This window comes from Pituophis catenifer, unplaced genomic scaffold (genome assembly GCF_029215685.1).
Source record: "Pituophis catenifer annectens isolate HBS135680 unplaced genomic scaffold, rPitCat1.0.hap2 SCAF_6, whole genome shotgun sequence".
NCBI classification, from domain to species: domain Eukaryota; kingdom Metazoa; phylum Chordata; class Lepidosauria; order Squamata; family Colubridae; genus Pituophis; species Pituophis catenifer.
In genome coordinates, this window is record NW_027256886.1 from 2465862 (window position 1) to 2489892 (window position 24031).

General features: G+C 44.8%; 1 protein-coding gene across 1 annotated transcript; it reads left to right on the forward strand.

The window, feature by feature from the left end:
* Positions 1–1659: 1659 nt before the first annotated feature.
* On the forward strand, positions 1660–20441 carry LOC139318438 (cytochrome P450 2J2-like). The gene is made up of 9 exons (XM_070945883.1): positions 1660–1830; positions 3092–3254; positions 7734–7883; positions 9327–9487; positions 10269–10445; positions 14030–14171; positions 14856–15040; positions 17811–17952; positions 19667–20441. The coding sequence occupies exons 1-9, from the start codon at positions 1660–1662 to the stop codon at positions 19855–19857; spliced, it is 1482 nt and encodes a 493-aa protein (XP_070801984.1). The 3' UTR covers positions 19858–20441.
* Positions 20442–24031: the final 3590 nt, after the last annotated feature.

The following is a 24031-nucleotide window of genomic DNA, read 5'->3' on the forward strand; positions in this document are numbered from 1 at the left end:
TGCCTATTTCGAAAACAGGTCAATGACCGTCCAAATCACTGACTTTCCCCTGCTATTGGTAAATCCACAATGAAATCCATGGCTATCTCCTCTCACGGTTTGAGTGGAGATGCCACGGATTGAAGGAGACCAGTAGATTTCCCCGGTTGCTTCTTCATTGTGGTACAGGTAACACAACGACGTACATATTGTTCAATGTCTTTCTTTATCTGTGGCCACCACAATTTGCAATTTACCAAATGCATTTTCTTTAGGAATCCGAAGTGACTGGCCACCCAGACATCCCCGAACTCTGTTGGTAGAACAGATCTTTCTGCGGTTAGGAAGGCACAGAGGGGAAGCTCCAGCTGTGATTAGGAGAAAGGTCCTGTCACTCTCACACACAGAGATACACACATTTCCCCCATTTTCTGGGCTTTAAATTTAAAGTTTAAAGGTACTCACCTTCTTTCCAAGCAGCCTTTGAGCTCAATACTTAGAACTCCCTTTACTACCCTGTTCCAAATGGCCCAAGGTCTGGGAAAAATCCACCCACAGACTCAGTGGGTCTATGCCAGCAAAGGAGGCTTACCCAGGCCAGGTCCGGTGGTCGGGTTAGCTTGGAGTTGCATCTTGGGGTGCCAAATTGTTGGAAGAAATATCCGTCTAGTTCGGTTCCAAGCCAGGAAAAAGACACTGGAAGTAGATTCATCACACCCTTTTAACCCAACTGAATCAGTCTAATTTAGAAAAAACACCTGTTGTCTGATGAAAATTAATATGTAACAAAACAAGCTGCAGTGGCCACACAAAGGAGAGCCAAACACGCATACTGACAAATAGGGCTTTTTAATATTAGAGGGGAAATATTGTACTGATATGGACTGTTCTCATTTTAGATGAATTTGCTAAAATTTATACTCACAAATAAACGGGTCAAAGATAACTCCTTTATGCTTCTGTAAATTCTTTTTCTTCAAGAGGCACGAAAGGCTAATTAAAAAATATCAGTTCCCCTTCATTTTTTCATTTTTATGTGATTCTGCAAAAATGAGCTGATGTAGATACCAATAGCACATAGACTTATATACCGTTTCATAATGCGTCACAGCCCTCTCTAAGCAGTTTACAGAGTCAGCTTCTTGTCCCCAAGATTGTACCACAAGATGGTACGAAAGATCTGGACAGTGCAAATCCAGAAGGTCCCCAGAGGTTAGCAAAGGATTAGTATTCAATATCTCTTGTTCTTTAGGTGCCTATGGACAAAATATGAGAGATTGCCTCATATTTCACCTTTTTTAAAATTGTATTATGACTTTAATTCCAGGGACCTCAGAAAAACTTGAGATTTCTAGAGAAATCAGTGTTCCAAATCAGCTCCATGACACTACAGAGAATATTCTTGTGCACTATGGACAAAATGTCTAGTTTTCACTATTGTTTTACTTTTCATACTTTTAAGATAAAGGTTTGCTATTGCTTTAGTTGAAATGTTCTGAGTTTATATGCATAACTCGATTTTCTGTCTCCGAAATAGAAAGATTTGGATCAGACCAATTCCAGGATCCAGACCAGGATTTGGAAACGCTCAAAAACACAACTTGGCACCAAATGAACAATTAGCAGCTGAATCAAGGACAGATTCAGATTGCAGCAGAAAACAGACCAAAAGGCTGGGGAATGGCCGAGATCTGGGAAGTTCTCACTACTGTGCTGGTGGGATTTCTGATCCTGGATTTTCTAAAACTGCTCTGGTCCAGCAGACATTATCCTCCTGGTCCTCTTCCTCTTCCTCTCATTGGTGGACTCTGGCGGATTGGGACCAAGCTTTCCGAGGATGCTTTCACTAAGGTATTTGTCAGTCTGTCTGTCTTCTTTCTATCCATCTATCTATCTAAGCCACGGTGGCACAGTGGTTAGAGCAGTGGTGGGTTGCTCCCGGTGGTTGGCGGTGGGGTTGCTTCGGGAGGTTGCTTCGGGCAGGCGGATGTCTGCAGTCAGGCGGGGAGGGAGGATGGCGAGAGGCAGCGGCCCCTTCCATGTGCAGTGAATGGAGGCGGCAAAGGCAGGCAAGGCAACCGCGGTGAGCCTGTTGCTGCGGAGGTGCGGCGATTGCTCGACCAGGGTGGCCTCAGCAGGGGTTGCATATGCCTCTCCGCCCGCACCATGTTCTGCTCTGGCCGGCTGCGTGACTACAAGTGCGGTGACTTGCTCTTCAGGAAGATGAAGGGCTACCTGGCTGGGACGGACCTCGGTAGGCAAGCGGGGGTGGGAGACCGCTGGGAAGGCAGCGTGGAAAGCAGGCAAGCATGGCAGGCTCCCTTCCCCGCAGCTCCCTTCCCCGCAGCCACAGGAATGCCGGGAAGACTGTGTGGAAGGCAGGGAATCATGGCAGGACTGCGGGCCGCGGACTGGTTCAGGTGCGTGGCCAGCCAGCGATTGCTACTGGTTTGGCAAACCAGTCCCAATCTCCGCTACCGGTTCTCCTGAACTGGTCCAAACTGGTAGCATTTCACCCCTGTATTATATGCACTGTTCTTTGGGCTTCTAAGATTGCCCACACAGCCCCATTCTGCATCAGATATTTTCAAAACAGTAGCACCATGTAGATTGTGTTGCAATAGCCAAACGGGAAATGGCCAGAGCATGGGTGACTGAGTCTTCTTCAAGAATCACTAAGCTACTAAAGTTACAGAAGCTAAGCATGAGAACTTATTTCCTTAATGAGGGCAAGAACTAGTTTTGGCATGCAGTGCCTGAAAACCTTTATTGCATACCTTAGAAAGGTTTGAATATTTATTATGTTTGAAGTAATGCCAGTGCCATGCTCACCTGGAGCTCATGGGTGTTTCTCTTTTATGCACTCCAGGACCTAAATGGCTTAGGAAAATAGAGAAGGGACCCAAACTGATCAGAAAGGAAATCCTAATTTCTATGGAACTGTTCCTTGCCATTTAATCCAAACCGCTCCAGAAATAGATCAAGGGGATTTTTTTGGGTCACATGGGAAATGGGATACTAATTCTAGTTCCTGTCATATAAAGGTGATGAAGGTTCATCTGCCTGCTGTAAAGTCCCAGCTGTTTTCTCTTTTTTCTGTCCCAAATGTCAGCTGAGCAAGCAATATGGAGACATTTACACTGTGTGGTTGTGGCATCAACCTGTGGTAGTAATTTCTGGATTTCATGCAGTGAAGGAAAGCCTGATCAACCGTTCGCAAGATTTTGCTGATCGGCCCCTTTCATCTTTTCTTTTAAAAATATGTAAAGGTAAAGGTAAGTTCTTCTGAAGACCAAGGTATTTTATCGTCATTTCACTGAAGAAACGTAAGACAAGAAGAATATTATTTGTTCCCCATATTAACTTCAAGCATGGTGAGGCTCAAGGAAGTATTTGACTGGGAGATGCCTTTGGATGTTTTTTTTTTTTTTTCAGGATGTGAAATTTTGCTTGGTAGCCATCAGTGGTGGGTTGCCCCCGGTTCACACCAGTTCGCAAGAACCGGTAGTAAAACTGGTGGGAGGCCCCGCCCATCGCCCCGGATGTTGTCATCGGTGATCTGTGCAATGCCGTTGCGAACCGGTAAATCAAATAAATAAATAAATAAAATAAAATAAATCAAATAAACTAACTAAACTAGTAATGGTAGGTAGAACTCACCCCTGGTAGCATGTCATTTGGTTGTGAAATGCTTCTGTTCAGATAGCAAGTTTGTGTAAATCAATTGCTGTTCTCTTTGCCTACTTCAAACCTAAAGGACTGCCCCAAATTTATTAATCTTGTTTTATTTATGAAACTTCAATTGAACTTTACTAAACCTCAAATGAAACTTTCCTTCTTGAAATCTGCCAAAGTGCACCATCAGAATAAAACTCAGTATGGCTGGAAGATTTCTTCCAGTCTTTCAAGGAAACTCTTGAAACACACAAAGCAATGAATCAATAAACACCTAGAGACAAACAAAGTCATAACAAACATGGGTTTGTCAAAAACAGATCATGTTAGACAAATGTCCAGATAGCATCGAAGCCTGACAATTATATTCTTTGACAATGTGAGAAAATTAGTGGACCAGAGAAATGGTGTGGTTATAATTTACATGGACTTCAGTAAGGCATTTGATAAAGTAGACCACAATCTACTACTTGATAAGAGAGAGAAATGTGAGTTGGACAGCATCACCACCAGATGGATTCATAACTGGCTGACCAACCGCACTCACCGTGTAATCCTAAATGGAACTACATCTTCATGGAGGGAAGCATGGAGTGCCCCAAGGCTCTGTATTAGGTCTAGCACTGTTCAATATCTTCAAAAATGATCTAGATGAGGGGATAGAAGGGGAACTCATCAAATTTGCAGACAACACCAAGATGGCAGGAATAGCCAAGACTCCAGAAGATAGGCTCAAGATACAGAAGGAGTTTGACAGACTTGAACACTGGGCCCTATCTAACAAAATGAAATTGAATGGTGAGAAAAGTAAGGTTCTAGCTTATAGAATAGGTGGTACCTGACTCAATAACAGTAACTGTGAGAGGGATTTTGGCATCCTAGTGGACAATCCCAGGAGGTTACGCGAGGCTGGCTCCAGGGGATTATCAACGCTTCCTTGAGTGAGGGTGTCTTGCCATCCGCCTTGAAAGAGGCGGTGGTGAGGCCCCTCCTCAAGAAGCCTGCTCTGGATCCGGCTGTTTTGGCTAACTATCATCCGGTCTCCAACCTTCTCTTCTTGGCGAAAGTTGTTGAGAGTGTGGTGGCGCGACAGCTTCCTGGGTACCTGAATGAAGCTGTCTATCTGGATCCGCTCCAGTCCGGCTTCAGGCCTGGACACAGCATGGAAACGGCATTGGTCACATTGGTGGATGATCTCTGGAGGGCTCGGGATAGGGGTTGTTCCTCTATCCTGGTCCTGTTAGATCTCTCAGCGGCTTTTGATACCATCGACCATGGTATCCTGCTGCGCCGGTTGGAGGAGTTGGGAGTGGGGGGCACTGTTCTGTGGTGGTTCTCCTCCTATCTCTCTGACCAGTCGCAGTCGGTGTTGGCAGGGGGGCAGAGGTCGACCCCGAGGCACCTTGTTTGTGGGGTGCCTCAGGGGTCGGTCCTCTCGCCCCTTCTGTTCAACATTTATGTGAAGCCGCTGGGTGAGATCATCCGTGGCTTTGGGGTGGAGTTCCATCAGTACGCTGATGATACACAGCTGTACATCTCCACCCCAGGCCATCTCAACGATGCCCTTGAAGTGATGTCCCAGTGCCTGGAGGCTGTGCGGATCTGGATGGGGAGTAACAGGCTTCGACTCAACCCTTCCAAGACTGAGTGGCTGTGGCTTCCGGTGTCCCGATATAGCCAGCTGGTGCCATCGCTGGCTATTGAGGGTGAGTTATTGGTCCTCACAGATGGGGCTCGCAACTTGGGCGGCCTCCTGGATGCACGGCTGTCTTTAAAAGAGCATATGACGGCTGTGGCCAGGGGGGCTTTTTATCAGGTCCGCTTGATTCGCCAGTTGTGTCCCTTTCTGGATCGGGACTCCTTACGCACAGTCACTCAGGCACTCGTCTGGACTACTGCAATGCTCTCTACATGGGGCTCCCCTTGAGGAGTACCCGGAGGCTCCAACTGGTGCAGAATGCGGCCGCGTGGGGGATTATGGGAGCAAGGGGGCGCTCCCAAGTGACGCCTCTCCTGCGTGAGCTGCATTGGCTTCCAGTGGTCTTCCGGGTGTGTTTCAAGGTGTTGGTCACCACCTTTAAAGCGCTCCATGGCATAGGACCTGGGTATTTGCGGGACCGCCTTCTGCCGCCAATAGCCTCCCACTGACCAGTACGCTCCCACGGAGAGGGACTCCTCAGGGTGCCATCAGCCAGGCAATGTCGGCTGGTGACCCCCAGGGGGAGGGCCTTCTCTGTGGCAGATCCTGCCCTCTGGAACGATTTGCCCCCGGAGATAAGAAGGATATCGGATCTCCGGGTCTTTCGCCGTGCCCTGAGAACTTTTCTTTTCCATCAAGCAGGGCTGGCGTGAAAAACCCCCCCCCACTTTTTTAGGTTTTTAGTTTTTTTTAGTTTTTAATCTGTCAATGGGTTTTAACTCGAATTGTTTTAAATTTGGGCCAAAGTATGTAATTCTTTTAATAATTTTAAATTTTGTATTGGTATGTGTTTTAGTTCTGGCTGTGCACCGCCCTGAGTCCACTAGGAGAAGGACGGTATATAAATTGAATAAAATAAATAAAATAAAATAAATAAATCCCGGTAGGCCTCTCTAGGTGTTTCTGGAGGCTGGGAACAGCATAAAACGTTACTTTCTGTCCAACCGTAAGTTGGGAAACGGGCCATTTCGAGCCTCTGGAGGGCCTCCGAGCAGGTGGGGAAGGCTGTTTTCTGCCTCCCCAGGTGCATAGAGAGGATCTGGAGCCAGGTGAGAAAGAAAAAAGGGCCTCCTCCCTCCCTGTTTCCCTACTTCTGGTGGGCCCAGAAGGCCTGAAAATCAGCTGGCCAGCACACGTGCCAGAGCTGAGCTGGCGTGCCCACTGATATGGCTACGTGTGCCACCTGTGGCACATGTGCCATAGGTTCGCCATCACGGTCCTAGACCCTTTTTGGGAAAGAGCAGACAAGGCGTGCGAGTGAATGTGGGAAAGAGTTCAAGGGAAACTAAGAACAAAAAGGTTGCAAGAAGCTTCGGATAGCCATCCAGCTGCCTCGCACGCTGCAATTATATGTGGAACTTGTAAGTCATGCTTATGGGGCTTTTTTAAAATGTGAATCTCGCATTGATTCCTCAGGCATTTCATTTTCTTTTTTCTTTTGAATTTTTTTTATTTTTTAACCAAATATTTAAAAAAAACAAATAAAAAACCATCTTCAATTACAAATACAAACAGTGTGTCGGTTGGTTACAAGCCTTTGTGTGTCTTCACCTTATTCACTCCTCCGGGTGCCGTCGGCCAAACAATGTCGACTGGCGGCCCCTAGGGGGAGAGCCTTCTCTGTGGGGGCACCTACGATCTGGAACGAGCTCCCCCCGGAGATACGGAGGATCCCGGATCTGCGCACCTTCCGCCGCACTCTCAAGACCTTTTTATTTCACCAGGCTGGTCTGGCCTAAATCTTCTCCCTTTTAAAATTTTTAAATTCAAATTTTAAACACTAATTTTAATTTGTTTAATTATGGGATATTTTTAAAATTTAGCCAAATTGTTTAATCTGTTTTAATCTATTTTAAATTTTGTATTTCTGTGTTTTATCTTTTGGCTGTTCACTGCCCTGAGTCCTTCGGGAGAAGGGCGGTATAGAAATCTAATAAAATAAAATAAAATAAATAAATAATATCCATACATTTATTATCCTGATTAATCATATATTTAACTACATCTGTTTCTTCCCTCGTTTCATACCAGATATTCTAAAATTGAATTAATTTCTATTATACCATTCATATCATCCACTTAAATCGCTCCAATAATAGTGCATCTTTATATTATCTTTTTATATAATTCTACATTACTTGAATTAAAAAGATCATATTTCATTTCCATATTTTTTTTTTATCTAACCGTTGGTAAAATAAGTCCCATATCTTATAATATTGTTTATCTTCTTGTTCTTTAATTTCAAATGTCAATTTACACATTTCAGCACATTCCATTATTTTCTTAATAACTTGCATTGGGATTTTCTCATTTTTCTAATTTTTAGCAAACACACAGACAAAAAAAAACTCCAGTGACTCTCACATTGATTCCTCAGGCATTGCATTTTCAAATGGACACAACTGGAAAGAGCAGAGGCGTTTTACCATAAATGCTCTACGCATGTTGGGACTGGGGAAGACAGGCACGGAGAGTAAACTAGAACAGGTGGCACATCAGTTGGTGGAGACTTTTGCACGCGCAAAGGGTAGGAGCACTTTGAGGATATGGGAGATTGGGGAGAAATTGCATGACTCCGTTTTTCTGTTTTTTTGTGTTTTCCAATGCTAAATTCATTCATTGATTCATTCAATGATAGGCATCACCCGTCCCCGTATCAGCTTTGGGTAGCTCACAAATTGAAATAAAACGGCAAAATTGTAATCACACTAACATATCTCCCTTAAGCTTCTGACAGCAGTTAAAACAACTTTTACCCTGGAAAAATATTTACACCTAGAAATGCCATCAGTGGAGAGAGAATTATTTGTCAAGTTTAGATATGAACTTTTAACTAAAGTTAAATTCGGCCGGTACCGGAAAATCCCGTATGACAAAAGAACATGTATATGTGGGGCAAACGTCGTGGAGGATACGGCGCATATAATATTTGAATGTAGGCTGTATGAGTAAGTAAGAAAACAATATCTCTCCCCAATTATAAATAAATTTGCCCACTGGAATGTAAGGCATAAATTAACATTTCTATTGAAGGCAGACTCTCCTCCCCTGGTAAGGGCTATCACTCGTTATCTTAAAAGGATTTCAGCAATACGAGCCAGTTATATTGAAAAGAATTTCATTGATTGTAAGAAAGACGAGCTGAGTTAGAGAGGAGCTATCTTATTTGGGTTATCTAGTTTTGGAAATTTAGTTATTGAACTTCGATATTGTTAAATTTTAATGTCATATACCATATATTTTTACACTGTTATTTCGTAACTGTTTGTTTTATCTCCCCCCCCTTTTTTTTTTTGGAAAAGGCCTTCGGGCTATTCAATAAAACACAAAAAAAAATACACTAAAAATATGAAACTTATTTATTTATTTATTTATTTATTTATTTATTTATTTTTCATATTTCTATGCCACCTACTCTCCGAGGACTCTGGGCGGCTTACAACAAAGACAGTATACTAAACAGCATATTGCCCCCAACAATCTGGGTCCTCATTTTACCCACCTCGGAAGAATGGAAGGCTGAGTCAACCTTGAGCCAGTGAGATTTGATCCGCTGATATGCTGAACTAGCAGTCAGCTGAAGTAGCTGCAGTACTGCACTCTAACCACTATGCCACCTCGGCTTTTAAATCTTGAATCCAGCTCACATCAACAAATCATGTCTTGGTCATTCAGTAAAGAATTCCAACCAACTTAGCCCAGAGCTGGATAGATCTTTAAAGCCTTCTGGAACACCAAAAGAACGGGACCTACCTGGATTTTACGGGGAACCTCATTCTAGAAGGCAGGGGCAAAGAAGGAACATTTCCAGGGTCCTGGTAGATGATACCTCTTAACTCAAAAACCTGGCTTTATTCCCATCCCTTAACAATTAAATCCTATTTCAAACCCTCTCTCTCAGTTCATCATGAGGTCTTGCTCTTCCAAGCTGGTGCGTTGTTAACATGATAATGTATAATTTCATTTACAGGGCAGCCAATTGATCCTTTACCGTCCATCAATAATTCAGTCTCTAATATGATTCGCCTCTTGAGTTTTGGATGCCGGTTTCCCCTTGAAGACACAAAGTTCCAGATGATATTAAAATATGTTAGTAATTATAACAAATATGGAGGTTCTACTTTCTTATTGGTGAGTAATCAGTTTCTTATTGAGTCCCTTAGAACTTTCTAAGTTTCTTATTAGTATTCCGAAGACCACTGTACGAAAGTGGTCTTACATCTAGGCAAATAGACCAAAGTTTTAATTTACGCAGATACACGAACTAATTCCAGTTTTAAAGCCTTGAGCCGGTGAGATTTGATCCGCTGATCTGCTGAACTAGCAGTCAGCTGAAGTAGCTGCAGTACTGCACCTTAACCACTGCGCCACCTCGGCTCTTATACCAATTTCCAAATGTATACAACTCAATTTTTATTTCAATTTATTAATCAAAATTTCTTTCTATTTTTCTCGTTTTCTAAACTCAATCTATCCTATCATGTTCTTAAACTTTTACACAGAGGTCGCTGATTTAGAGGATTGCCTCCAGCCTCCGAGGAACTTGCCCGTTCCTCTCGGCTGCCCAAGGGGTCCGTCTCTTTCCCCCTGTCCGTTCAGTACAGGATAGGTCCGCAGACCTGTCAGCGGTGGTTAGCCAGTCGGGGTTTTGGCGGGGCTCATCAGAGCCCCACCATTTCCCCGACTGCATCGCCACGAGGCCAAACCGAAAGTCCCCAAGGATCCAGAATTTTGATCACGAGACCATGGGAGATGCTGCAATGATTGTACACGTGGAAAATGATCATGTCACTTTTTTCAGTGCCATTCTGGCTTTGAATGGTCACTAAATGAACTGTTGTAAATCAAGGATTACCTGCATTACCTAACTCATCAGGGAACTGATAGAATTTTGTTTTTACTTCTCCTGTAGTTCGGTGAATTATTTCCATGGCTAATGAAACATCTCCCAGGGCCTCATCAGAAGATACAAGCATCTATCCACACAGCAGTATCAATTGTAAAGGAAGAGTCAGAGAAACACAGCCAAGATTTGGCCCTGCGTCAGCCAAAGGATTTCCTGGATCTTTATCTTCTCCAGATAGAAAAGGTAAGGATCTTCTGGGAATTTTAGTCATGCCTGCTGGGATCCACAGATATGTCAAGAGGATTTTTTGATCCTTTGAGAACATGGGCTTTTCAGAGCTATTCAAGTTCTTAGCCTGTGTTAAAAACTGCCTGTTTGTTTGTTTGTTTGTTTGTTTGTTTGTTTGTTTGTTTAGCCCTTCAGAACAGATAATGCACACTCCCCATGTGCTTTTCTGCTTAACTGCAACAAGGAAGCAGGAAACTTTATTAAGAGAAAACACATTGATTAGTATACCATAGATGGAGCTCCAAATTTATAAGCACTGCCATCTATTGTCTCTAATGAATATTGCTGTAGTTCAGTGATGGTTAATCTTTTTGGCACTGAGTGCCGAAACTGGAGCACACGCACAGCAGAGCACCAGAACGTGGAAGAGAGCAGCTGGCCGGTTCGCATGTGCGCGGCAGCCAGCTGCACTTCTGGGTTACATCACGCAGATGTGCACCAGCCAGCTGCTCTCTTCCAGGTCCTGTCACGTGCATGTGTGCTGGCTAGCTGGTCTCTTTCGGATTCCGGCATGCGCATGCATGAAGACCTGGTGGCCAGGGGCATGCATGCGACGGAACCCAGAAAAGCAGCTGGCGACAGCATGTGTGCCCACCGAGAGGGCTTTGTGTGCCACCTCTGGCATGTGTGCCATAGATTTGCCATCACAGCTGTAGTTGTTGCACAAAATACATGAGCACTATATATTCCAACACCCCACTTAACAACTACTCCTTATATTAGTCCCATTTTGGATCTCAGTTCTATAAGGGGTTTAGTATTCAAAACACTGAAAAGTGACTGTTTAATGTTATGTCATGAGAATAGCACCATAATCAGACAATCTTCAGTGTGGCATGTAGAAGAATGGAATATTTTGGGAAATATTAACTATTTTGGGATATATTAAACAAGGCAGACTCCTTGTGCACAGTCACTCATGCCTTGGTTACGTCACGCCTGGACTACTGTAACGCTCTCTACATGGGGCTCCCCCTGAGGAGCACCCGGAGGCTCCAGCTGGTGCAGAATGCGGCCGCGCGGGTGATTATGGGAGCGACGTGGCGCTCCCACGTAACACCTCTCCTGCGCGAGCTGCATTGGCTCCCGGTGGTCTTCCGGGTGCGCTTTAAGGTGTTGGTTCTCATCTTTAAAGCGCTCCATGGCTTAGGGCCAGGGTATTTGCGAGACCGCCTGCTGCTACCGATAACCTCCCACCGGCCAATACGCTCTCACAGACAGGGCCTCCTCGGGGTGCCGTCGGTCAGGCAATGTCGCCTGGCGGCCCCCAGGGGGCGAGCCTTCTCTGTGGGGGCACCCGCCCTGTGGAATGAGCTGCCTCCTGGAATACGATTGATCCCGGACCTCCGGACCTTCCGTAAAGCCCTGAAGACGTTTTTATTTCATCAAGCCGGCCTAGCCTAAATGGTTTTTTAATTGGGATTTTAAATTTTATGGATTTGGGGTTTTAAATTTGGGTAGCCAATGATTTAATTCTTTTAATTATCTTAACTTTTGCATTTGTATGTTTTTTAATTTTGGCTGTTCACCGCCCTGAGTCCCTTCTGGGAGAAGGGCGGTATACAAATTAAATAAATAAATAAATAAATAAATAAATAAATAAATAAATAAATATATTTCCCTAAAGGAGAAATGGAGAAACATGCTCTTAAAGATAGGAAGCAAACTCAGACTTTCTTAATAGCCTCCAGCAGATATTTTGCACCAATTAAGAAAGATTAAGAAAGATTGAAACAAAAGACCTTCACCTCCAGCGACGGGATTAAAAATTTACATTCTCCTCCACCTAAATTCTAAGAAGAGGACATGACCATTTAGGACATACAATAGAACCTCTGGTCACAACCGTAATTCGTTCCATAACTTCAGTCGCAACCTGATTTGGTCATGACCAGAAGTGAGACTGACTGAGCATGCGCTTACAAAAAAAAAAAAATGGCACGGAAAGGGAAATCGGCCGAATTTGATCGCCACCCCAGTATGTGTTTCCGACCAGATTCAAAAATTTTGTGAATTTTTGGTCGGAACCCAATTTGGTTGTGGTGTTCTGCCCCAGCTACAGACCCCAAAGAGCACAGCACACACAAAGTTTGTACAAAACTTAAATTTACTAAAATAACTCAGTCTTTTCCAAACAAAGGTTGTTAATAAACTTCCTTAACAGCCTACAAGAAAACAAAGATAAAGTAATCACAATCTTACTAAGGTTGGCAGAAAGCCCAGAAGCAATTTGGAGAGAATCCAGACGCGAAGGAGAGTGAACTAAAGTTGTTCCCTGCAAATTGCTTCAGTTGGCATTCCTCCTTAAATAGGCTAAGGGAGAGGCCAATTAGCCCCAAGCCTTACTCTCGAGGAGACCTCCTCCTGAAGAGCTACTCCTGCCTTTTGGAAGCTCTGCGCGCCCATGCATCGAGAAGAGGCTCCTCCTCTTTGTCCTCTTCACTTAAAGGAGCTTCTGTAGGTTCTGAAGGCCCTGGCTGAATCCCTGCCTCTGGCACCACATCTTCTCCAGCCTCCTCATTGTCTGACTCACGTGCCAGCTGCACAGGCTGCTGGCACAACACCACACCAGCCTCCTCGCTGTCAGAATCAGCTACAAATCCGCACAGGGCCATAACATGTGGTCCGAAGCGTTCGTGACCAGAGGTCCTACTGTAATAAGATTAACCCACTACCATTTAGCAAAAGACACAGAGCTCACTACATTGCACAATCTCCCAAGGGCATTTCAGACGTTGCACAACCCCTCCCCCAGCAGCATCTCTGAAAATCCATGTACTCATCAAACCAATTGGTCAGTTGCCCCAGAACCAGGCGTGAAATGCTACTGGTTTACTCCCCTTCGGGCAAACCGGTAGTGATAAAAACTATCAGTTCGGGCAAACCAGTAGTAAAAAAAGCTACCAGTTCGGTTGAACTGGTAGTTTAAAAATCTACTGGTTTGGTCGGACCGGTATTTCCGACGATCAGCTGTGCCGCGTGGTTTAGCTTTGCTAGAAAGCAGGAAATCCTGCTTTCTAGCGAAGCTAAATCACGTGGCAAAGCTGATCCCCCACTTGCTGTTCTACTTACCTTTTCAAGTCTCCTTTTGGCACGTACTGTGCATGCACACATGCAATGTGCATTTGGTGTGCACTGCACATGCACACAGAGCGCAGGTTTGGTGTGGACTGCACATGCACAGAACGTGTATGTACGTCCAGCAAACCGGTAGCAAACCGGTTCAGATTTCACCACTGCTCAGAACCCTGCTTCATCAATAAACCTTTCTTTCCAATCAGCCTCCATGTTGTTTCCAGGATCTTTTTCCCAGCTTGGAATTGAACCAGATGGATTTTCCTTCTAACAACACAAAGCCAGCTGGGTGATTTTGGGGGCAGCCATTCTGTTTCAGATCTAGGAAGCAGGCAATGGCAAATCACTTCTGGCATCTTGCCAAGAAAACTGCAGGGACTTGTCAAGCAATCACCAAGAGTCAAGACTGACTCCAAGGCACCAAAGTAATAAATAATTCTAACTAAAATCTCTCCTTTTGTTAGAAACAGAGCGATCCCAACTCAACCTTTGATCATGAAAACATGGCTCATTGCATTATGGAATTTTTTGTTGCTGGGACAGAAATCACGGGAAGCTTTCTGCAATGGGCTCTGTTCCTCATGGTGACATATCCAGATATCCAAGGTAAGAAAAAGGGTAGTTCTGGCTCGTCTGGGAAATGAGACTGAATACAGGTAGTCCTCGACTTAACAGCGGTTCATTTAGTGACCATTCAAAGTTACAACAGCACTGAAAAAAGTGACTTAAGACCGTTTTTCAGTTGCAACCATTGGTGGGTTTCACGTACCTTTGCTACCGGTTCGCTCGTGCACATATTTACGACTGTTGCTGTGTCCCAAAGTCATGTGATCACCTTCTGGCAAGCAAAGTCAATGGGGAAGCCAGATTCACTTAACAACTGGGTTACTAACTTATCAACTACAGTGATTCACTTAACAAGAAAGGTCGTAAAATGGGGCAAAACTCCATTAACAAATGTCTCACTTAACAACAGAAATTTTGAGCTCAATTGTGGTCGTAAGTCAAGGACTACATGTAAACCATCATAGAGATGAATGTCCCCTGTGCCCAGATTCACTTTGAAGGATGCAACATAATATCTTTCAAGGAAGTTCCCAATTCTAGGACTCCCCTTCCATTTTTCTGAAGATCTTGGTGAGGTGATGGGAGTGAGGAACTTATGCGCCTTGTTTTTTCGGTACTATTTCAGAAGGTCATGCACAGTGACATTATACAGTCGTAAAGGATCTCCCCTAACACCCTCTACAATAGTGTGGTTTATTTACCTTTTTCTAACATTTCACCCAGATAAAGTCTACAAAGAAATGGAAACTGTTTTGGGTTCCTCTGACTCCATTTGTTATGAAGACCGGTGGAAATTGCCTTACACTCAGGCTGTGCTTCATGAAATTCTGCGTTCAAAATACGTTTTAATTGGTACTCCCAGGAAAACAATGAAAAACGTAAACGTCTGCGGCCTTTCTATTCCAAAGGTAAGATAACAGGTAACAGAATAACAGAGTTGGAAGGGACTTTGTTGGTCATCTAGTCCAACCCTCCAACCCCGCTCAATACCATTTCTGACAGATGGCAGTCCAGTCTCTTCTTGAAAGCCTCCAGTGATGAAGCTCCCACAACTTCTGAAGGCAACTTCTGATCCATGGGTTGTGTTCTGTCCCCATCTCACACACGCACACAAACAGATAGTCAGGGGTTAAAGAAAACTGGCAGACAACAAATTCTTTCGATAAGAGGCTTGGCAGCAGCCCAGTAGCTGCTTGCCAAGAACTTTAGTCATAGAGGAAGTGGGTGTTCCTCCGACAGATAAACCCAAACAAGATACACACAGTTCAAGAATTGTCAAGTCCAGTCCGTATTAAAGCCAAGGCAGATAACGTTGTTTCAAAGATACAATGTGACTCGCTAGTAGTTTGTTTTGTCCGTCACAGAGTCTGAATGGCCACCTCATCCCCTTTTATCCCCTGTGGGGTGTGGTCCAGTGACTCAGCTTAATCTCTGGCACGCCTCCTTTTCTGCTGCGTGCACTTGTCTCTCCGACGCTGGCGTGGATCCAGCCAAGACTTATCTCCGTCACTGTCCGACTGCGAGGAGATACCTGGCTCCTGGCCAATCTCTTCTCCTTCGGGAGACACCTGAGGCATTGCCAGAGAGGAGGGTCCTGGAGAGGGAGGCCTGGCCAACTCCTCTCCTTCATGTTCGGAGCCTTCTCCCTCCGATAACACAGGCTCAGGTAACGGAGCCACAACAGGTTGATTGTTCTCACTGTCAGAAAAAAAATTCTCCTTATTTCTAGGTTGAATCTCTCCTGGATCAGTTTCCATCCATTATTCCATGTCTGGCCTTCAGGATCAAGCGGGCTTTGTTCCATCAAATGAAACGAGCATCAAACATTCCCACTTTATGACATAAATCCTTAGAGCAACTTCTTGTATTATGCAGGGTCTTAGAGGCTCACTCCCTTTCACACACGCAAAAAAATCTAAGAAACAAGGAACTTTATAATTTACGTATATGCGTATACATAATCACACATGCATTCTTTCTTCTCAATTAACCAATGGAACAGCTTGCCTTCAGAAATCATGGGCGCTCCATCACTGGAGGCTTTTAAGAAGAGACTAGACAGTCACTTGTCTGAAATGGTATAGGGCAGTGTTGGCGAACCTTGTCGGCACCGAGTGCTGAAACGGGAGCGTGCATGCGTGCTGGAAACCGGAAGAGCAGAAGCACATGCCGGGAAGATAATATTCTGCTTTCCAGCATGCGCATGTGCACCGACCACCTGGTTTTATGGTTTCTGGTGTCAGGTTTTGAGGTTGTCTCAAATAAATTGCATTTAAAACAAAGTCTTTGAAGAAAAACTCCTATTTATTGAGCACAACATTCTAAATCTGACACCATCGAAGCCAACACTGACTTCCAGACCCAAAACCCTCCCTTTCCGTTCCCCACTCCCCTGCACTCATTGGCCATCTTCCAAGTCATTCTACCCCTAATCTACTGCTCCAGCTCAAAGGAATTTCCCCCCTCCCATCCCATCTCCTAGGGGATATTATCTCCAGGGAAAATAAGTACGTGAAAAGTCAAACGTCCCTATCCAGACGCCTCCGCTTCTTCTTCTTATGTCAGCACTAGAGTAAATGCAGCTTGAAGTGCTGACATCTGGTGCACATGTGCATGCAAAGACCAGGTACCCAGTGCCCATACGAACACTGGAAACTGGAAGATCATCTTCCCCACATGCGCATGCAGCTATTCTTCCGGTTTTGGCACTCCCGCGTGCATGAAGACCAGATAGCCGGTGCGCTGGAACCCAGAAGAGCAACGGCTGATGGCTCACGTGCCCAGAGAAAAGGCTCTGCGTGCCACTTCCATCAAATGTGCCATAGGTTCGCCATCACGGGTATAGGGTCTCCTGCTTGAGCAGGGGACTGGACCAGAAGACTTCCAAGAGAGGTCTGTCTGTCTCTCTCTGTGTCTCTGTGTGTCTGTCTGTCTCTCTTTCTCTCTGTGTGTGTCTCTGTCTCCCTGTATCTCTCTTGTTCTCTCTCTGTCTTTCTCCATCTCCACTGCTGTTGTCAGGGGTGAGTGGGGCAGTGTCGCATTGCGGCTCCATGTCGTAAGGGGCTCCAGGAGGAGGAGGAAACCCCGCCTCCCCCATTGTGAAGTGCACTAAATTTCACTGTGCTGCACAAGGTGCTGCGAGAGCAGCGGGCAGGCCACAGACGCAGCAACAGCAGCGGCTTTGACTGCAGCTGTGTCGGGCCAGTGTCTCGGGGCAGAGAGCAGGTTGCGTGTCTCCCCGAGCAACCGAGGTGCGCCTAGCACTAACTAGGGCCAGAAGAAGTACTGTGAGACCCAGCAAGAGATGAGGTGCTAGAGAATCAGCCCTGTCCCCTTCTCTCTGCTGTAGTGCTTCCTGCACATGGTTTACAGCTCCGAGCCCGAAGCGGTGAGAGGTGAGGGCTGCCTTGAGTGCAAATGTACCAGAGCGAGTCTCCATCCCCTGCAGTCGCCCTTATCTTCTCAGGCCAAGCAAGGAGTGACTGGGAGGGGAGGGGCAAGGAACGGGGCCAACCATTGTTGGATCAGTCGATTCGTTCTGGAGCCACAGCAGAGGGATGAAAGAGCCGCATGCCACTCCAGGACCACGGGTTGCCAATTCCTGGCTTCAGATGAGTGTAACGGTAATCAAAGGCTAAAATTGAGTTGGCTCAGCCTTGTCAATTGTCTTCCCTTCAGGGAACTTTAATTCTCGCAGATTTCCGTTCGGTTCTTCTGGATCCCAAACAATGGGAGAGTCCCGAAGAATTCAATCCAAATCATTTTTTGGACAAAGAGGGAAATTTTATGAAGAGAGAAGAATTTCTGCCATATGGAGCAGGTAAACTCTCAATCATTTTCCTGGTGGTTAGAAAGAGGATTGAGGAGAAAGGAGTGGGACATCCTTGATTGGGCCTCCTGCAGTTTTGAAAAGGAAAATCTGGGACCGGGTTTGGATCGCTTCCTTTGGTGCTCTTTTGAAATCCAGTTTCTGACCTCTCTATTAGAGCCGATGGGATCTCTAGCAATGCCCGTCTCTTGGAGAAACTGAATCTTCCAGGATAATGGTCTAGAGCAGGCGTGACCAACCCATGGCCCATGGCCCACATAAGGCCCTGGACAGCTATGGCCCCATAATATTGTAATAAAAAATATAAAAAATACTCCTCATCCAAGAAGCTTGCGACTTTCTGACAAGCAAAGTCAACAGGGGAGCCAGATTCACTTAACAACCGTGTTTAACAAGTGCAGGGATTCACTTTCAGTTGACCCCCAAATGTCTGTTGCTAAGCAAGACAGTTGTTATGTGAATTTTGCCCCATTTTATGACCTTTCTTGCCACAATTGTTAAGTGAATCACCGCAGTTGTTAAGTTAGTCACACGGTTGTTAAGTGAATCTGTCTTCCCCGTTGAATTTGCTTGTGAGAAGGTCGCAAAAGGGGATCCCATGACCCCAGGACACTGCAATCATCATAAACATGAACCAGTTGCCAAGTGTCTGGATTCTGATCATGTGACCATGGGGATGCTGCAACCGTCATATGTGTGAAAAACGGTCCTAGATGTTCTGCCCCAGCTACGGATCCCAAAGAACGCAGCACACACAAGCTCTATACAAAGCTTATTTACTCAAAATAACTTAGTCTTTATCATTCAAAGGCTGTTAATGAACTGTCTTAACAGCCTACCAGAATTCTAAGATAAGGTAATCACAGTCTTACTAGAGTTGGCAGAAAGCCCAGAAGCAGTTTTGCAGACATGAAAGAGAGTGAACTAAAGTTGTTCTCTACAGCTTGTTGCAAGTGGTGTTCCTTCTTAAATAGGCTAAGGGAGTGGCCAATTAGTCCCAAGCCTTACTCTCGAGGAGACCTCCTCCTAAAGAGCCACTCCTGCTTTTTGGCAGCTCTGCACGCCCGTGCATTGAGAAGAGGCTTCTCCTCTTCATCCTCTTCACTTAAAGGAGCTTCTGGAGGTTCTGAAGGCCCTGGCTGAATCCCTGCCTCTGGCACCACATCTTCTCCAGCCTCCTCACTGTCCGACTCGAGCGCCAGCTGCACAGGCTGCTGGCGCAGCACCACACCAGTCTCCTCGTTGTCTGAATCGGCTACAATCTGCACAGGCCGCTGATGGGCCACAATACTAGGTCACTTTTTCCAGTGCTGTTGTAACTTCGAACAGGTCACTAGATGAACCATTGTAAGTCAAGGACTACCTACAATGATTTAATACTCTATAATCAAGAAACGAACATATTCTGTAATTCCACCTTTTCATCTATATCTGAACTCAGCTGTCATTAGCCTGAGTGGGGTTATTTGCCCAGACAAGATATTTACAAAAAGGAAATTTAGGAAATTGGCACAGAATCTCCGAGATGCCCAAAATGTGAAATGCACAAAGCAATTCTTGACTCCCTCCCTCCAAGCCCATCTTGGATTTATTATTTATTTATTTAGTCTTTGGTATGTTTGCCTTTGATCTATGTCAAGACTGATCTCTCAGGGATGAATTTAATTCTTCCCTTTCTTGTTTTTTTCTAATATTTCCTTTGCAGGAGCTCGTGTCTGTGTGGGCGAAAACTTAGTGAGAATGGAGTCTTTCTTTTTGTTTACCAACCTGCTGAGAAGCTTCAAATTGCAGCTACCCGAAGGAGTGAAAGAACTCAGTCAGGAACCGCTAGTAGGAATCACCTTACATACTCAACCTTTTAAACTCTGTGCCGTTCCTCGTTGCCGGTCATCCTAAATTAGATTTAAATGAATATAGGGCGAAGATATCACTGATGTGACTTTTACAATGATTTCTCAGTCATTCCCTTTCCTTTCGTGGGACCTTCTGCCTTAATTTGCTCTCCACTCAAGCTTTCTCTGCCCTAAAGCAGTGTTTCTCAACTTTTGTCGTTTTTAAGTTGGGTGGAGTTCAGTTCCCAGAATTCCCCATTGCTGGCTGGGGTATTCTGGGAGTTGAAGTCTATACATTTTAAAATGGTTGAAAAAACAGTCTTAAATGATTTTCTTGTCTGTCTGGAATCAGATCTATCATGCAACTCTTGCTTGCTTTTGTTCCCTGGGGGTGAATTTGAACAGAAGAAGGAAGTGGGGAAGTTTTGATAGGAGGTATCAAAGATGGAAGGATTATATCCCATGGAATAGCAAAGGGTCACACAATGATTGCTCCATGTAATTGTTGGAAGAAATATCCATCTGGTTCAGTTGCAAGCCAGAAGAAAGGCACTGGAGACAAAATGGAGGCTGGAGGCTGATTGGAAAGAGGGTTTTAATGGTGAAACAGAACCACCAAGCACATGGTTCTGGGTAGCTGACCACATGGAGTTGAGAGAGGTATTTATATCCTCTCTCTCTCTCTCTCTCTTTTTTTAAAATTTGATTTATATGCCGCCCATCTCCGGAGACTCAGGGCGGCTTACAATGCATTAAGCAATAGCCTTCATTCTTTTGTATATTTATACAAAGTCAGCTTATTGCCCCCACAACTGGGTCCTCAATTTACCTACCTTAGAAAGGATGGAAGGCTGAGTCAACCTTGAGCCTGGGGAGATTCGAACTAGCAGTAATTGCAGGCAGCTGAATGATAATAACAGGCTATTAGTCTGCTGCACCACCAGGCTCTCTTGGGCTTTGCACTTGAACTTCCTGTTCCTGTACAAGAACATGTATTCTATTGGCTGTTGTAGGGGTGATAACTAACTTTGTAGGTTGTCTGAGTCAAGCTTGGTTGAAGCTTGGTCCGCTGATGCAATGAACGGGCTTGTTGGACAATTCCTATTGTAGCTGAATGGCTTTGCCTTGAAGGATAATCCCATCATCCTGGAGCTGAAAGTCTTTTGTTTTGTAGATAGGCTGGCCCAGTCTTTCCCAATGGGCAGAAAATATCTGCTGGAGCTATTAAGAAAGTGGGTGTTGCTTTCAAAAAAATGTTTCTCCATTTTTCCCATTGGGAAATATAATATTCTGCCTTTTTTAAATATTTCCTAAAATATTTCACTCTTTTACAGTATCCAATTTTCTATGCCAATTATTTTCAGAGATTTGATGTCACTTTCTGTGAGCTTCCAATCAGGTTTGAAGCAAGCACAAGCCCCAAAATTCTTCATAGCCATGGTGGGAGGTGGGCGGTGGAACAGGAAATAATCAGGATTTGAAGACCCGAAATGTGATGCAAGTAATATATGTAAATATAAATGAGTATATTGGGAGAATAATTGTAGATAATCAATAATGTATGACGAGTATATATGATATTTGTTTTATATTTTAGTGTGTATGGCAGAGATAATGCCAGGATGGTTGCACTGTGTCCAATATTTTAATATGAAATGAATAAAAGTTCTTTTTTTAAAACAAGAAAAGGGTCTTTAGTCCATCTCAGGATCCTTTCTTTCACGTCTGCTGGGTGGCTTGGCTTGGTAAGGGCAGTCAGTCAGGCTTGGGAAGATCTGCACCGCTCTGGTTGCTGTGATGACTTTCTAGTGCTGTGATGACTAACCTTTTTGCCGTCGCATGCCAAAAGCTGGGGGAGAGCGGGGGGATCGTGCGCGTGTGTGCCCACACCCATAATTCAATGCCCTGCCCTCCCGCGCATGTGTGCATGCTCCCCCCGCGCTCCCCCCGCTTTTGGCACATGATGGCACAGTGGGCCCATTTTTCACTCTCCCCAGGCTCCAGAGCCTTTCTAGGAGCCTGGGGAGGGCAAAAATGGCCTTCTTCAACACCCCTCGGAGGCCCTCCAGAGGCCGGAAACAGTCCATTTCCCAAATTCTGGTGGACCCGGAAGTCCCGAAAATCAGCTGGTCGGTGGGCACATGTGTGCTGGAGCTGAGCTAGGGCAACGCTCGTGTGCCCTCAGATATGGCTTCGCGTGCCACCTGTGGCACCCGTGCCATAGGTTCGCCATCACAGTTCTAGTGGATGGCTGAATTCAAATGAATTCTTTGGCTTAATGCATGGAAGTTATCCTCTGGAGGCAGCATCTAGATCGGTGTGCTCTGTTTCCACATGTTGCAGAATCATCTGTGCAGGGCTGAAAGACACGAGAACAAGACCACCTCCCCGCTTTGTGGGTAATCCTCCCAGGAAAGGCATTTTTGGAGGATAAGAGATGGAGAGGTGGATAGATAGCTTGCAGGCAGAGTTTGAAAAAACAACAACACATCAGTTATTGCAATTATTAAACAGATAAGCCAGTCTCAACAAAATGGGACATCACAGATGGGGGAAAAAAAAAAAAGCTGGATTCACATGCTTCAGGAAAAGGGAAGATAAAATCACAGACAGTAAATGCAGGAATGAAACTTGTCCTATAAATGCACTTTAAAAATTCCCTCATAACCTTGGGCTGTTCTCAAAGGCACAGAGAGGGAAGGAAAAATAATTGAACACAGTTTTCTCTTCATCCTGTTTTGTGGGTCAATAGGTCAAGGTTCATGGTGCCTGCTAACAGCCTGCTAACACTGCCTTAGCTCATGCTCTGTGAATCTTGCCTGCTTACCTCATTTTGGCTCGGATCTGGATTATCTCATTTTACCTTCAGAGGATGGCATCTTGAGAGGAGGGTGAATAATTTATCCAATTAGAACACTGTTGCTTGCCTTCCTTTTATCTGCCTGTGAAAAACTCTATAAAAATAAAGCTCTTTGCAAAAGCGGGAGAGACATCTTGGAACAGAGCAAAAGCCTGGACCTCTGATTTACAACATCTGGCACCCGAACAGGGACACCCTCCGTGGGGAGCAACATCCTTAACATCCTTATTATCATCTGGAATAGACCCCTGGTGCATCTTTCATCCTAAGGGATCCCTAGTGGTAAGTGATAGGTTGCAATCTATCTCAATATCAACAAACGCACGTGCAGGAACTCAGATTCCTTTTGCACAAGTCTGGCGTCACTACATGCGAGACTGACATAAGACAACGGATAGTTGAGATAGGGAAACATTGTCCCTGGTACCCGGAACGGGGGTCACTTCGTTTACGGGACTGGACAAAGATAGGACATACATTACATCTTGAACCGCAGGCTACTGTGAAAATATTACATCAATGGTATCTGTTAGGTTCAGCTTGCAGCTTACTCCTAACTTGTTGGTCAGGCAATATATCTGTTTCTTTAAGAAACAACTGAGCCACGTAATCAGGGTTTGCTGAACCCTGTAATTAGGCTACAGTGCATAAATAAGCAGCACAGAGAAGCGTTCCTTCTTCCTGGTTCTTCCTGCTTCTTCCGGATTGATACCTGATTGTATCCTGTTGCTTACTATGTCTGTTATATGGTACTGTATACCAAGAGTTACTAAAGTCTGTTTGCTTTGGTAAGGGAAGATACTTACTGGACTGATATTACTGTTTATGACCTTGGACTGTTTTACTTACACCGAGACTGTTTGTTATCTATAAAGTATTATTCTCACATGAGCTGGACGTTTATCTCCTTCCCTGTGTGTTTCTGCTCTGCTCGTTGCACAAGCAACAAATACTTTTTACACACACCCTAACAGTATCAGTGCTGTCAAGCAATAGAAAAATATGGCTCTGATGCTTTGGAAGGGCAACAATTAACTGCAAACCCTCCACCTGATTATGATAAAATTAAAATCGTCCCCCCAAAACCATTTTTAATTGAACCATCAGCTCCTTCTGAAGGAGCTGGTTATATTGCATCCCCATGGCCACTGTACACCCCCATCGGGCAGATTTTAGAGAAACAGCTAGAAAAAGTGGGGGGAGAATATAGAAGAAATTGCTGATATGCTTTCTGTTTGTCCAGTGCATGTTATGGGCCAATTAGATCAGAATGGGGCTCAAATAGTGGAATTTCGTCCTTAGAAAAGGAATTAGAGATATGGGGTTGGGAAGTTGTTAAGGATATTGTTGTGTTACCAACCAGCAAAGTAAGTGCACA

Bases quoted from the DNA above. Each gene is read 5' to 3' on its own strand.
- LOC139318438 (XM_070945883.1), top strand. From the start codon at position 1,660: ATGGCCGAGATCTGGGAAGTTCTCACTACTGTGCTGGTGGGATTTCTG. The intron at 1,831-3,091 runs GTATTTGTCAGT...CCCAAATGTCAG, and splicing joins CCGAGGATGCTTTCACTAAG to CTGAGCAAGCAATATGGAGA. The intron at 10,446-14,029 runs GTAAGGATCTTC...TCCTTTTGTTAG, and splicing joins ATCTTCTCCAGATAGAAAAG to AAACAGAGCGATCCCAACTC.